We start from the raw sequence: 12,191 nt of genomic DNA, 5'->3' as shown, positions 1-12,191 counted from the left end.
TTCAGTGGTATCCTTCTTTGAGACTATGACAAAATTGCTTGATGAATTTGCATTAAAACCAAGTGACCTGGAATATTGTTGTGCTCACGTAAAAAAATGTCTCTTTGAGCATGATTGGGCTAAATGAGATGCACACAAAGAAACTGTCTATTGAATCATCTCTATTTGCAACAGCAAGGACTCCTCACAGATTATATCTGCTGAAATGTCCTTGTAGTAAACTGCGAGATTTATATTTAAGATTTAAGCTCAATCAATTGCACACCTTGGAGAAAACAGCTAGTTGGGACAAGGGGAGTTCCCCAGTCAATAATGCGCTATGTCGCTTTTGTAGTGATAGTTCACAAAGGGAAACCCTAAAGCACCCGACCATTTTTGTTGTTATTTTGAAGTTTGTTGCTCTTCAATTTTTGGAATGGAATTACTTGGTACAACACAAAGCTCCAGAGAATGATGTTGGAAGAGGCTTATGTGGGGATTTTCATGTAAATCGAATCTGGCATTAACCAAATTTCTTGATGTTTTGGTTGGAGAAATGGACAACAAGTATTGCAGAAACGTAACAAAATTATGTCTTATATGTCTATGAATGAATTTTATTAAGATTTTTCTGAATTAGTTAGAGAATTAGAGAATAAGCCTAGGTATATGAAAATATGTATTTTACATAAGAGAAAAGATCTTTTAAGCATTATATGAAAAAATCAAAATAGAGACAATGTATTAACATCATGTGATTTCAAACTATTGTAATGATGACGATGTTGTAAAGGTTTGTTAATCAAACTAATAAACAACTTTTTAATTAAAAAAAATAAAAATAAAAATGCCACTAATCAGATTGTTGCCAGCGAGGATATCCAGCCAAATCTACAGTGTCACACTCCGTAGCAGCTGCCAAAACCAGACTTGCATTCAGTAAATAAGCATTTTTTGACATTGTATTCAGTTCAAGCCCGGCCTCCAGCAAGTAGTTTGCAGCCTGAAGTGCAGCACATTGTTTTACCTATTGAGATGAGGACAAAGAAGCCTGCACCCATGAAGGAATGAATAGATATGACCAACACATCTTTGATCATCTTCAAAACCTTATGGATGCACTCCATAAAAATATGAACAGTTTAAATTATATTTTTTTCTTCAGATAAAATGTATTATTCTCTGGAACCGATCTAGACTAATGATGTTCCCATCAATTCAGGAACAATTCATTATTTTTAATTAAATAGCTCATAGGTTACAAATCATCTGAAGGCTCATAGTTAGCAGTATTATAGATTATTTTATTACCACAGTGATAGGTCTACGCTAGCAATCAGGAAGACCTACAGAGTGAATAGTACTCGTGGACCTCAAAGTGGGAGACACTGTGTTGTTATCCATATTATTGAGCATAACATTCACCTTTGATACATAATGCTTCAGAAAGGTTTGCTCACTTTGAAGTTAGAGAAAGAATTGTCCACAAAAGGAAACAAAAATCGTACTGTACCTGCCCCACTGCGACGCGTACTCATATCTGCCACATAGCTCCATTCATTAGCGGATGGATTATATTCTTCTACAGTACTAAGGCACTGACGTGAAGCTCCATCATAACCACCAACGGCATACAATTTACCTGAAAAAAATAACAGTTTTTTGTGCAACCTATTTAATTCTGAATATGACTTTCTTAAAGCTTTACTGTAGCAAAATTATTTCAGTGTAAATACGGATGTCATTGTTACTGTTGAAACCCATCTTGCGATATTTTGAGACGTTTCCCATGTATTGCCCAAAAGGTGCTGTTCTGGGCTCTCTGCTGTCTAACGAGGTCACTTGTTTAACCTTTAGGTCAGGAAGTCTCCTGGTCAGGAGAAAATCTTAACATGTTCCACAGAGATTGTGCCTCCTAATACCAGGAGACAGGTTCCAGGGTTAGTATTTGACCCCAAATGCTGGCAGATATGAGAGCCAATTCCCTATAAACCTGGCAGGCGCGTACTGATTTGGAAAGCGGCCATGCCCCACCCACTCCCTAACACCATAACACACCCAGCCTAGAATGGTGCCCATACAAAGGATTACAGAGCACACCACACCAGAGATAAGGATGAGGGAGAGAGAGACACTCAGGGGGAGGAGGTAAAATCAGGGATTGAAGGCTAATCACACCTCAGGAAGCGTGGACAGAAACAAACCACAAACCAGAACACTTATGAACAAATTACTTACCCCTTGCTAATGTTCGTTCTGATGAATTAGTTCTTCCTCCAAAAGACTCAGTATCTTACCTTCAGAAACTTCTAGTCACCAGTGGCGTAGCGTGGCTGTGCATCTGCTGCGCCTAGAAGCGTTGTGCACCTAGGTGCCGGACAGGAACTTGCCTCCAGCCTTAATGGAGTTGCGGTGAACCTATGACCTCAGATGTACCTTTACGCCTAGCATTCAGCACCAAGGGACCATAGAACAGCAAGAGGTGTACAAGCTAGACGAGGGGCAGGCTGGGAGTGTGATGAGATATGTGACGAATCTAGGGAGTTCGTCCCTTCTCCCTAACAGGGACCCACCCTCTTCGGGACTAAGGAGGTGAGACTGCTATGCAACACCCTCCACAGGGGACAGGGCAAGTGGGATCCCAAAAGGGGTGACTACTCTGAGGAAATGGAGCGCCCTAATGACAGAAACATACCCATTCCCCTTTCTTTATTGGCTGACATGTTTATAGGACATATAGGGACCAAGTATGACCATTATGTATAGGGTCCCTTTAAAGTGAGAGGCTGGGTTTCTGACCTGGATATGGTGTTGGCATTCCCTGAACACCCAGACCAACCAAGTTGTTTCTACCAATCCACAGAGGAACTTAAAATCAGCCACAAAGCAAAAGTGGAGGACAAAACACGTCGAGCAGGACTAAGTTCAGTCGAGCATAGCCATGCAAGGGAGGAGACCTGTGCAAGATTTACACCATAGTGGGAGAAAGACGTTGGAGCTCCGAAGGCAGAGTCTGAGCACCAGGGGACCGCTGAGGCAGGGAGCACCATCCTCATTGCTAAAGACGCAGAGGTCGCCAACTCCTACATGGAGAAGCTAACCCAAACTGAAGGTCAGAACGAGTGAACCGAAGAACTATGGGAGCCCACAGCCAGAGTAGGGCAAACTGAGGAACAACAGGGGCAAGACACGCCCATAGCCTGCAAATGGCAAGTCAGGGATCTACCAAGACTACAAAAGCCTATATCCCAAGAAGGGTCAAACAAGGAACTGAAGAAATGAGGGATGCCCATCGCCAACGACGGATGAACCACAAAACCAGGAGGTTTTCTGATGCCCATAGCCCATGAGAGGCTGACCAAGGAACCACAAGGGTCAGGAAGACTCTTAGCCAGCGAATGGGCCAACCAAGGAGCTGAAAGAGCAAGAGATGTCCATAGCATCCAAAAAGCCACCACAAACTGGGATGAATAAGCCCACGGCCTACTCAAGGCCAAAGAGAGTAGCATTTAACCTGTGAGAACTGAACCAAGAAACTGCGCAAGGACTGAGCTCTCTGTTGCCTGAAAGGAGTTAACCCAGGAACAGCAATGTCGAGAGACGCCCATATCCTAAAAGGAACCAACGTTTATGCTTATGAATTTGTAAAGCGCACCTGCTGCGTGAGGGCTTTCAGGCGCTGACTCGCATACAGCGTACAAAACACAACAGAACATCTGTATTGGACGGGACGTCTAGGGCTCAGAAGAAACATCTGGTTGGTAGAACTATGTTTATGAGAGATGTTTAACATGGGTTGGGCTGGAGAAGCCAACTGCCTACCTGAGGCCGGAGACCCAGAACGACCAGGAAAACTCAGATCAGCATTCTTGGATGTTGCCTTTCCTAGACCTAAATGACAAACTCCATATCCTCAGAGACGGCATAAATGCTGGTACCTGGCATAGGTCTTACTGAAAGAACTTGTTTGTGACATTTTGTTTATTTGAAAAGACACTTTCCATTGAACTTTAAAAGACTCTTAAGTTTGTCGTGAAGAGACCCAATTTAAGACACTTCAGAGACATACACCAGTGTGTGGGTGTCAGAAACGAGTCTCCACTAAAGTCCCTTGGTTAGCATACACCTGAGAAAAGCATCAGCTTTTATTTCTTCTTTCTTTCCAGAGTAGGTTAGTGATAGGTTAGTTTAGGGTTTGGACTGAGTACCTTACTTATAACACCCTGACAAACACCCTTTTTATATTTTTCTAGCATAGGGATTTCATTTTAGCAATAGGGACTTAGAGAAGGTTAATCCTTAAGTATTGATTGATTGATATTTTATTTCTATCGCGCTCATACACAAGTGTTTCAGAGCACGACAAGGCAAGGGAGGGGAACAGGGAAGAACAAAACAGCGATCTTACTAGGCCCAGTGACATTGAGAACGCGCAAGTGCATGGGAGAGGGGGGGAGGGGAAAAGTGCATGGAAGGGGGGAGAGGTGGAAAGTGCGAAGCAGAGGAGAAACAGATAAATAACAATAAATAAATAAAAAAGGCAACAAACAGTGGTAATGCAGCCAGCAATTTGCAAGTGCTAGGATTAAGGCAGCAGACAGGGTAGGTCTGATAAGTGCAGGAAGAAAAAGGGGGGGCTATATGGGTACAGATACAGACCCCAGTGCAAGAGGTGGCCTGGAGGCAGTGCGGGAGGGTGGCAGGATGAGCAGGTACCTGGGCCCAAAAGACAGAGGGTGGCCAGGTGCACGGTGCCAAGAGAGAACAGATCAGCAGGGCAGAGGGGGAGCGAAGGCGGAAGAAAAGAGGAAGGTCTTGAGGTGCTTCTGGAACCGGAGATGGTTCTCCTCAAGTTTTAGAGTGGCAGGGAGGCAGTACCAGAGGGAGGCCCCAGCCGAAGACAGAGATCTACCCCCAGCTCGTTTCTTAATGCAGAGGGTTTTGAATTTAATCCTTGCATCCACTGGGAGCCAGTGGAGAGTTTTCAGAGCTGGAGAGATACGATCCCAGGGCTTGAGGCCAAGGACAAGTCTTGCAGTCCTGTTCTGGATTAGTTGCAGAGGGCGGAAAGTAGAGGCAGGTAGATTTAGAAAGAGGCTGTTACAGTAGTCCATGCTAGAGAGAACCAGAGCTTGAGATACCATGAGCTTCTGGGGGAAGGAGAGGAAAGGCAGAGTGCTTCTGAGGAGGTGCAGTGGAAATTTGACTTTTTAGAGACCTCAGAGATGTGGGCGGAGAAGAAAGGGTGGAGTCAAAGATGACCCCAAGGTTTTAGCCTCGCAGGTGGGGGTAGGAGAAGGGCCAAGGGAGGCCGGCCAGAGAGTGAGGGGAAAGGATGGTGAAGGTGTGCCGATAAGGAGGATCTCCGTCTTGCTGGCATTCAGACAAAGATCATTGGCGTCACACCAATCTTGAATGGCAGTTAGGCAATCAGAGATGAGAGAGGGAGAGGAGGTGGCAGAGGGCAGCTTGAAAATGAGCTGAGTGTCGTCAGCGTAGCACTGGAAATTTGAGCAGAAAATGGCAGTGGGCGAGAGTTGCCAGGTATTGGTTGAAAAACCAGGGCGAGAGGTTAGACCCCTGGGGAACACCACAGGTAGAGAGGCAGATAGATGAAAGGAAGGACCCAAGTTGGACCTGGGAGGGTCGATCTGAGAGGAAAGAGGTCAGCCAGGCCAGAGCCTGATCAGTGATACCCAGGCTTTCACGGAGACGGTTGAGCAGGATGGTATGGTTGACCGTGTCGAAGGCAGAAGAGAGTTCGAGGAGGATGAGGACAGATGGAATGTTAGAGTCAAGGTTGTTGAGCAGATCTTCACGGATGTTTAGGAGAGCAGTTTCCGTGTTTCTGGCAGCTCTGAAGCCAGACTGGTGGTCATAGAGACAGCCAACCGAATTGGAATGAAGGTTAAGCTGAGAGATGGCCAACTTTTCCAGGAGTTTGCCAAGAAAGGGAGTAATGGAAATTGGGCGATAGTTAGCTGGACAAGAAGGATCAGCTGTGGGTTCCTGAGAAGAGGATGCACACAGGAGTGCTTCAGAGGGGAGGGGAAGGATCCAGAAGCAAAGGAGTGGTTGCAAAAATCAGCAAGGGCCGGAGCGAGGGTGTCAATGTGGTCCTTGATGGTTTTAGAGGAACAGGGATGAACCTGTTTTGAAGAGGCTTTCATAGATCGGACTTGTCTAGCAACCTTGTCAGGGGTGAAAAGAGGAAAGGACGAGAAGGATGGTGGGAGGGTGGCTAAAGGAGGGTCAGCAAGCACAGATGGAGAGGGAAGAGGAGGAGTGTGGGTGGAGAGGGTGGACAGTATTCTAATAAGTATCTGTTTGAACCATGTCTTTGTGTCAGTCTTCTATATATGACTTACACGAGTGGTGTTAGAAGTGGGATACAAACAACTCGATAAGAAAGACGATTAAATGAGACTCCCAGAGAAAGCCATTCTCCAATCCATTGGCTTTGACTTCTTTAGCAGTAAGTAGGAGTTAGCATCTCCACTCCCCAAGGATGCTACTTTAGACTTGGCACCAAGCCTGGCCTAGACTAGTGGCCTTCCCTAGATATCGCTGCCGGTGCAGTGGACTTAGACTACAGAGGGGAGATTCAGGTAGTACAACATAATGTCGGCCTCCGTCCATACATTGTAAAGAAAAAGGGAACCCTGTTGCCCGGGGAATAGCAGAATAAGCCTTAAGTCTCATACTGAAGAAAAGTCGGTTACCAGACCAACACCCCTCAAGGTACCCTCGGTTTTGGGGGAAGCCGATCAAAACCTAGCTTTCCCAACCCAGAATGAGTACAAAGAAAGTCCAACTCTACCAGATCTACCATTCACACCAAGGAAATATTAGAATATGGCAGAGGCCTTCCAAAGGGCTACCTCAGAACTTAAGGATGGAACAGGAGGGATCCTTTTTCGTTAAGAAAAACAGCCTAAATATAGATACTAACGAACCAGGTGGATCAAGGAAAACCCAGCTAGTGATTCCACCGAGTCTTAGGAGGGTAGTTACGGAGCTGGTGCATTCCCATTTGATGGCCGGTCCCCAAGGGATAACCAAAACTCTGGACCAGGTCCTCAATACATTTTATTGGCCTGACATATGCTTTTGTGAAAACCTACGAAGCCAACTGTGATCTATGCCAGAAGACCTAAGCTACTCCTGTACCCAAAAGCCCCATTACAACCATTACCGATTATAGGGGTACCTTTTTTGCAAATTGATTTGGACATAGTGTGGCCCTTAAAACCAAATAAAACTGGGGAATAAATACATCCTAGTCAAAATGGACTATGCTACCCATTACCCCCAGGCCTTCCTGCTCAGATATAACGCATATTCTCAAACACCTTATCCCTTTCCTTCACTTACCAAGCCACCACCTTTATGTCCCGCTTGATGCAGTATGCAAAAGAGGTATTAAACATCAATACACTCAGAACATCATTATACCAATTAACCCAGCTTTTTCTACCATACGAAGGGCAGCAGTGTTGAGACTTCACGTGGCCTTGCCCAAGACAACTCCAGGCTGCTTATATATCCCAGACTTTCTCGCTGTGGCTACTGACTGTGGGGTCTTCAGGACGTGAAGGCCCCTTGAGGGCCCACTCCCCCGCCCTGACCTGCTTCCTACAACGCACATCTTTACCCCTTTGCTGGTGGAACCTACAATTGCTAACAAGAGCGTACCCACTCTTTGCCCAGCATCCTGGACTTAGCCTGCAGGGCCAGACATTGTTCCTCTGAGGTTATCCTAGCTGCCATCACAGGGACGCATTAATTTGGCCCTCCTGGAGGCGGGTCAGCTCACATGCGCCACAGCCCTGGGCTCTGAAATTGGGTGTCCTTATCATTTGACACCATTGGACATCAAGTCGAGGTCTCCTGTCGTCTCCACTCACCTTTCAGCATTGACCAGTCAAGGGGCCTATGCGCTTCCAGCTTCTGTAGGCGGGATCGCCCCTCGCTCTCTCGGAACCCTTTTGGCAGCAACCACGCAGAGGAAGCTTCACTGGGGCCCGCAGCAATGGCTAAACACCACAAAGCCGCTAACAAGCCGACATCACCACTATGCTGCTCTTCGCTGACAGGGGGAAAAAGCTGAATCGCAGAAGCTCACATCCCAAACATCCGCTGAAGGTACGGGACAGCTGGCAACCAAGGAGGATATACGAGCTTTTATGTCAGACATGCTTTCATGTCAGACATCAAAGGGGAATTTAGGTCCTGCATGTCGGAGCTTACTACTAAGCTGGAGCAGACGTACCAGAGGGTCACTGAAGCAGAGCAGAGACTGTGGGAGATAGAGGATCTGACACAGGCGCTTTTCATGACTCTACTGGAGGTGCAACTGCCTATCCAGGCTCTAGTCAATAAAAATGAGATCCTCACATTCAAACAAGAGGACCTCAAAAACAGTGCCCGTCAAAATACCCTATGGATTCGGGGAGTTCCCTCATCGGTCCTGGACAAGAACCTGGCCGAATACGTGTGCAACCTCTTCCAGTCTCTACTGCCGCATCTGGACAAATCACAACTCATGTTGGACCGCACCCATAGACTGCGGCCTCGTCGTGGCGTAGAGACATACTCTCCTCCAGATGTAACAACGAGGGTGCACTTCTACACCACCTAAGAAAATATCACAGCAATGGGGCGATCCCGAGATGATCTGACATTCCAGGGCTCCCCCTTTCAAATCTATCAAGATCTGTCCCTGGTGACAATACAAAAACGCAGGGCACAGACCTCTTGCGCTCTTCCTTCGGGACCAGCAATTTCTATACCGCTGGCTGTTTCCAACTACGCTGCTCTTCACTTATAAGGGAGTTCTCTGCAAGATTAGCCACCTAGACGACGCTGCATCGGTCTTACGCCCCGACTCTACTGGAGGAATGGAGGATGTCGTGCCTTACCATGCGACTCCTGAACCAGAAGGCTCCCCCCCAAACCAAAACACTCGACTTGGACGAAGGTGCAGAAAGGCCGGAACATGAAATGACCCCTACCCTAAGGTCTTGGGGAGGCCGATCTGCTGCGCCTTCTTGCATCCTTGATGGGATGCCAATAAGAGACTCTGTAGCTAAAGCTATCAAAAAGTTTTTCAGACAAAACCTGAATGAAGACACCTGCCCAGCTAACACATGGGACACTATGAAAGCCGTGATGCGGGGAGAACTAATAGCACATGGGGCAGCATTCCACAGACGCAAGCGACAAGCCCGAATGGACCTCGAAAATGAGGTCCGGAGAGACGAGTGTCAACCATAAACACAAAGGCTGGTCCCCAAAGTCTCAACGATCTCTACAAGTGGCCTGGAAAAAGCTAGAGGCCCATTATGCTGAGGACGCAGTGCACCTATTGGCTAAATCTAAGCAAGGCTACTATGCCAGAAATAATAAGGCGAATAAAGTGTTGGTGGAGTAGCTAGCCAAGGCAAAGAAAAGTAACACTATTTTGGGAGTTCGCGACCCCCAGGGCAGGGTCCAATATGCAGATCAAGACAAATTGCATTTGGCAGCTGCTCACCTCTCTGGGGGAATGACTGCATCACCGCAGAACCACGCAAAACAACTGGAGTATCTACAAAGTGCTGCACTCCCTCTACTTAAGGACTGTCAGGGAGAGCCTTGAGGCCCCGATTTCAGGTGAGGAGATTGACACAGCTATCAAGTCTCTCAAACCCAGAGTCCCGGGCCCGGATGGGTATACAACAAGGTTCTATAAAATATTCCACCCCCAACTGATAGCCCCCCTAACAGCCCTTTTCAACTCCTTTGGTGTGTCGGGATCCGTCACCCCCTCAATGCAGGAATCCATCACGGCCCTCTTACTTAAACCGGGCAAAGACCCTAGGGACAATGCCACATATAGGCCCCTATGCCTACTAAATACTGACGCTAACATCTAATTCCAAAATATTGGCGAACCGCTTAGCGAGCGCCCTACCCGATATAATAAACCCTTATCAGATGGGTTTTATAAGGCATAGATCGACTGGAGATAATATCCGTAGAGCCCTGAATTTAATAGAAGTCGCGACGCAAGATTCGCACAAGTTAGCACTGCTAACTCTGGACGTGACCAAAGCGTTCGATAAGGTGGATTGGCCCTTTCTGCAACTCACTTTAGAAACCTTCCGGTTTGGTCCGAAGTTCCAAAAATTTGTGCTGACAAACTATTAGTCCCCGAAGATTCTTCTTAGGATCAACAGCTTTCTATCAGACCCAAACCCCTTAACCTGTGGGACCAGACAGGGATGTCCCTTATCTCCTCTCCTGTTTGCTTTGGCCATGAAGCCCTTCGCCCAGCGTATTCCGCTAGAACCAAAGATTAAAGGCCTTCACATTGGCGCCTCCCAGTACAAGATTGCACTCTACGCTGACGATGTGATGTTATCCATCACTGAGATCAGCTCATCGCTATTGCCAGCCCTCACTGAGATCCATAGATTTGGAGGACGGGGAGATAGCAGGCTTTACTATTAGCATTGGGAACTCAGTAGCCCTGGGTATTGGCATAGAGCTGGGGAAGTGGGAGACTATTGAAACCCTGTGTCCGGTCCAATGGAGCGAGAAAGCTATTCCATACCTGGGGGTCCAGATCCCTGCTCGCCCCGGGGATGTCTATCGGACGAACTTCGCCTGCTCTTTAAGGAGCTGGAGAGCGATCTCTATCGATGGCTCTCTCAAGAGATCTCACTCATTGGGCGTATTAGCGCCTGCAAAATGAATCTCCTTGCACGGTTCTTGTACGCCTGTTGCTCCTGGCCTACCACAATCCTGCTACCCGCCCTGCTATGATTATAGAGGAAAATGTTCTGGTTCATTTGGAGGGGTAGGAAGGCGAGGATTCGCCAGAAAGTTATGATGGGCAGCGCTAAATTCGGAGGGCTGGGGGTCCCCGACCTGCGTAAGTATCCAGTAGCGGCAGAGCTGGCACACATACGGGCATGTGCCATAACCTCTGGATGCCCGAAATGGGTGGAGGTGCAGCAGTCTCGCCTGCCTCTCCCCCTACATTTCCTTCCACATAACCGGCCCCGCTGGCTGGACTTGGAAAAGAACTCTGTTGCCTACTAAACATACTCTCAAAACATGGGACTGGGCCTTGAGGCATAAGGATATTCCGAGGGGGTTGGGTCCCTCCTCCCCAATATTCCATAATCCATCTTTCTCGCTGGCATCCCACCCGCTGAATTTAAAAAACTGGGTTGCAGGGGGCTCGAATCCCTGGGAAAACTCTATGAGGGAAAGCTACCTTGCTCCTTTGAACAATGCAAAACAGCCTTTTACTTATCAGAAACGGACAGAATTTCCTACTTGCAGTTGCGACACTGGTGCTCTCACCCTCTAACCCTTCAAGCAGCGCTAAGCACCCCTGGCCCTCATTGGCGCTACATTGAAGGAACATCCACTGCAGGGAAAATGTCCAGGCTCTACAGATTATTGCAGGAAGACATACCACGAAAGACTCCTACATGGCGCAGGGGGAAGCAGATTTAGGGCACCCTGTGGAAGACCAAACGTAGGTGGATATTGGGTCAAGAGCACACTCTTCATCATTTTGCATCACTAATAGAGAATGGGTTCATAAACTGCTCTTACGATGGTACTATCCTCTGCTTCGTCTGCACCACTTTAATCGGGCCCTGGATCCCCAATGCTGGCGCCTATGTGGCCAGCCAGGGTCATAGGTCCACATGTGGTGGTCATGTCCAATCAAAGGAGTTCTGGACACAATGTGTCACCACAATAAAATACATCACTCAGGTGGTGATCCCCATGGAACCGGAATCCACCTTACTGGGGGTCCGACACCTGGGGTCTATCCAAGTTCCTTTAAAAGGGCCAAAATGTTGACAATTTATTCTGGCCGGAAAAATTACAGTTGCTCGCACCTGGAAGGCAGTCGAGGGCCCCTCAATGACTTTTTAGTGGATAAATATATAGGACATATTAATTGCAGAAAAAGTCACAGCAGCCAAAGCAGGCCTTCTACATCGCTTTGCGAACATATGGGCTACATCCGCCCAGCCAGACTTTGAGGAAAGGTGAGCCATGGAGAGGAGGGGGTGTGAAGGGTGGGATGGGACTCTGGTAGGCCTGGACGTTGCCTACTCAATCGCATTTTCTTGTAAGGGGAGTTATGATATATCTTGTATTGCTTGTATTGATTTCATCTGTGCGCGGGTTTAAAATAAACA

General features: G+C 47.3%; 1 protein-coding gene across 4 annotated transcripts in view; it reads right to left on the bottom strand.

Annotated features, from left to right (window-relative positions):
• The window catches only part of KLHL3 (kelch like family member 3), a 1,295,653-nt gene that overhangs the window by 286,170 nt on the left and 997,292 nt on the right, over positions 1-12,191 (bottom strand). For all 4 annotated transcript variants that reach the window (XM_069652631.1, XM_069652632.1, XM_069652633.1 and 1 more), the window contains one exon: positions 1,493-1,621. In XM_069652631.1, the coding sequence (XP_069508732.1) occupies positions 1,493-1,621 (129 nt within the window). The remainder of the gene's footprint in view (positions 1-1,492; positions 1,622-12,191) is intronic.

Source organism: Ambystoma mexicanum, chromosome 3p (assembly GCF_040938575.1).
Source record: "Ambystoma mexicanum isolate Mex_15411 chromosome 3p, UKY_AmexF1_1, whole genome shotgun sequence".
NCBI classification, from domain to species: domain Eukaryota; kingdom Metazoa; phylum Chordata; class Amphibia; order Caudata; family Ambystomatidae; genus Ambystoma; species Ambystoma mexicanum.
The sequence above is the reverse complement of the archived record's forward strand: the minus strand, read 5'-3'. Positions and strand labels throughout refer to the sequence as shown.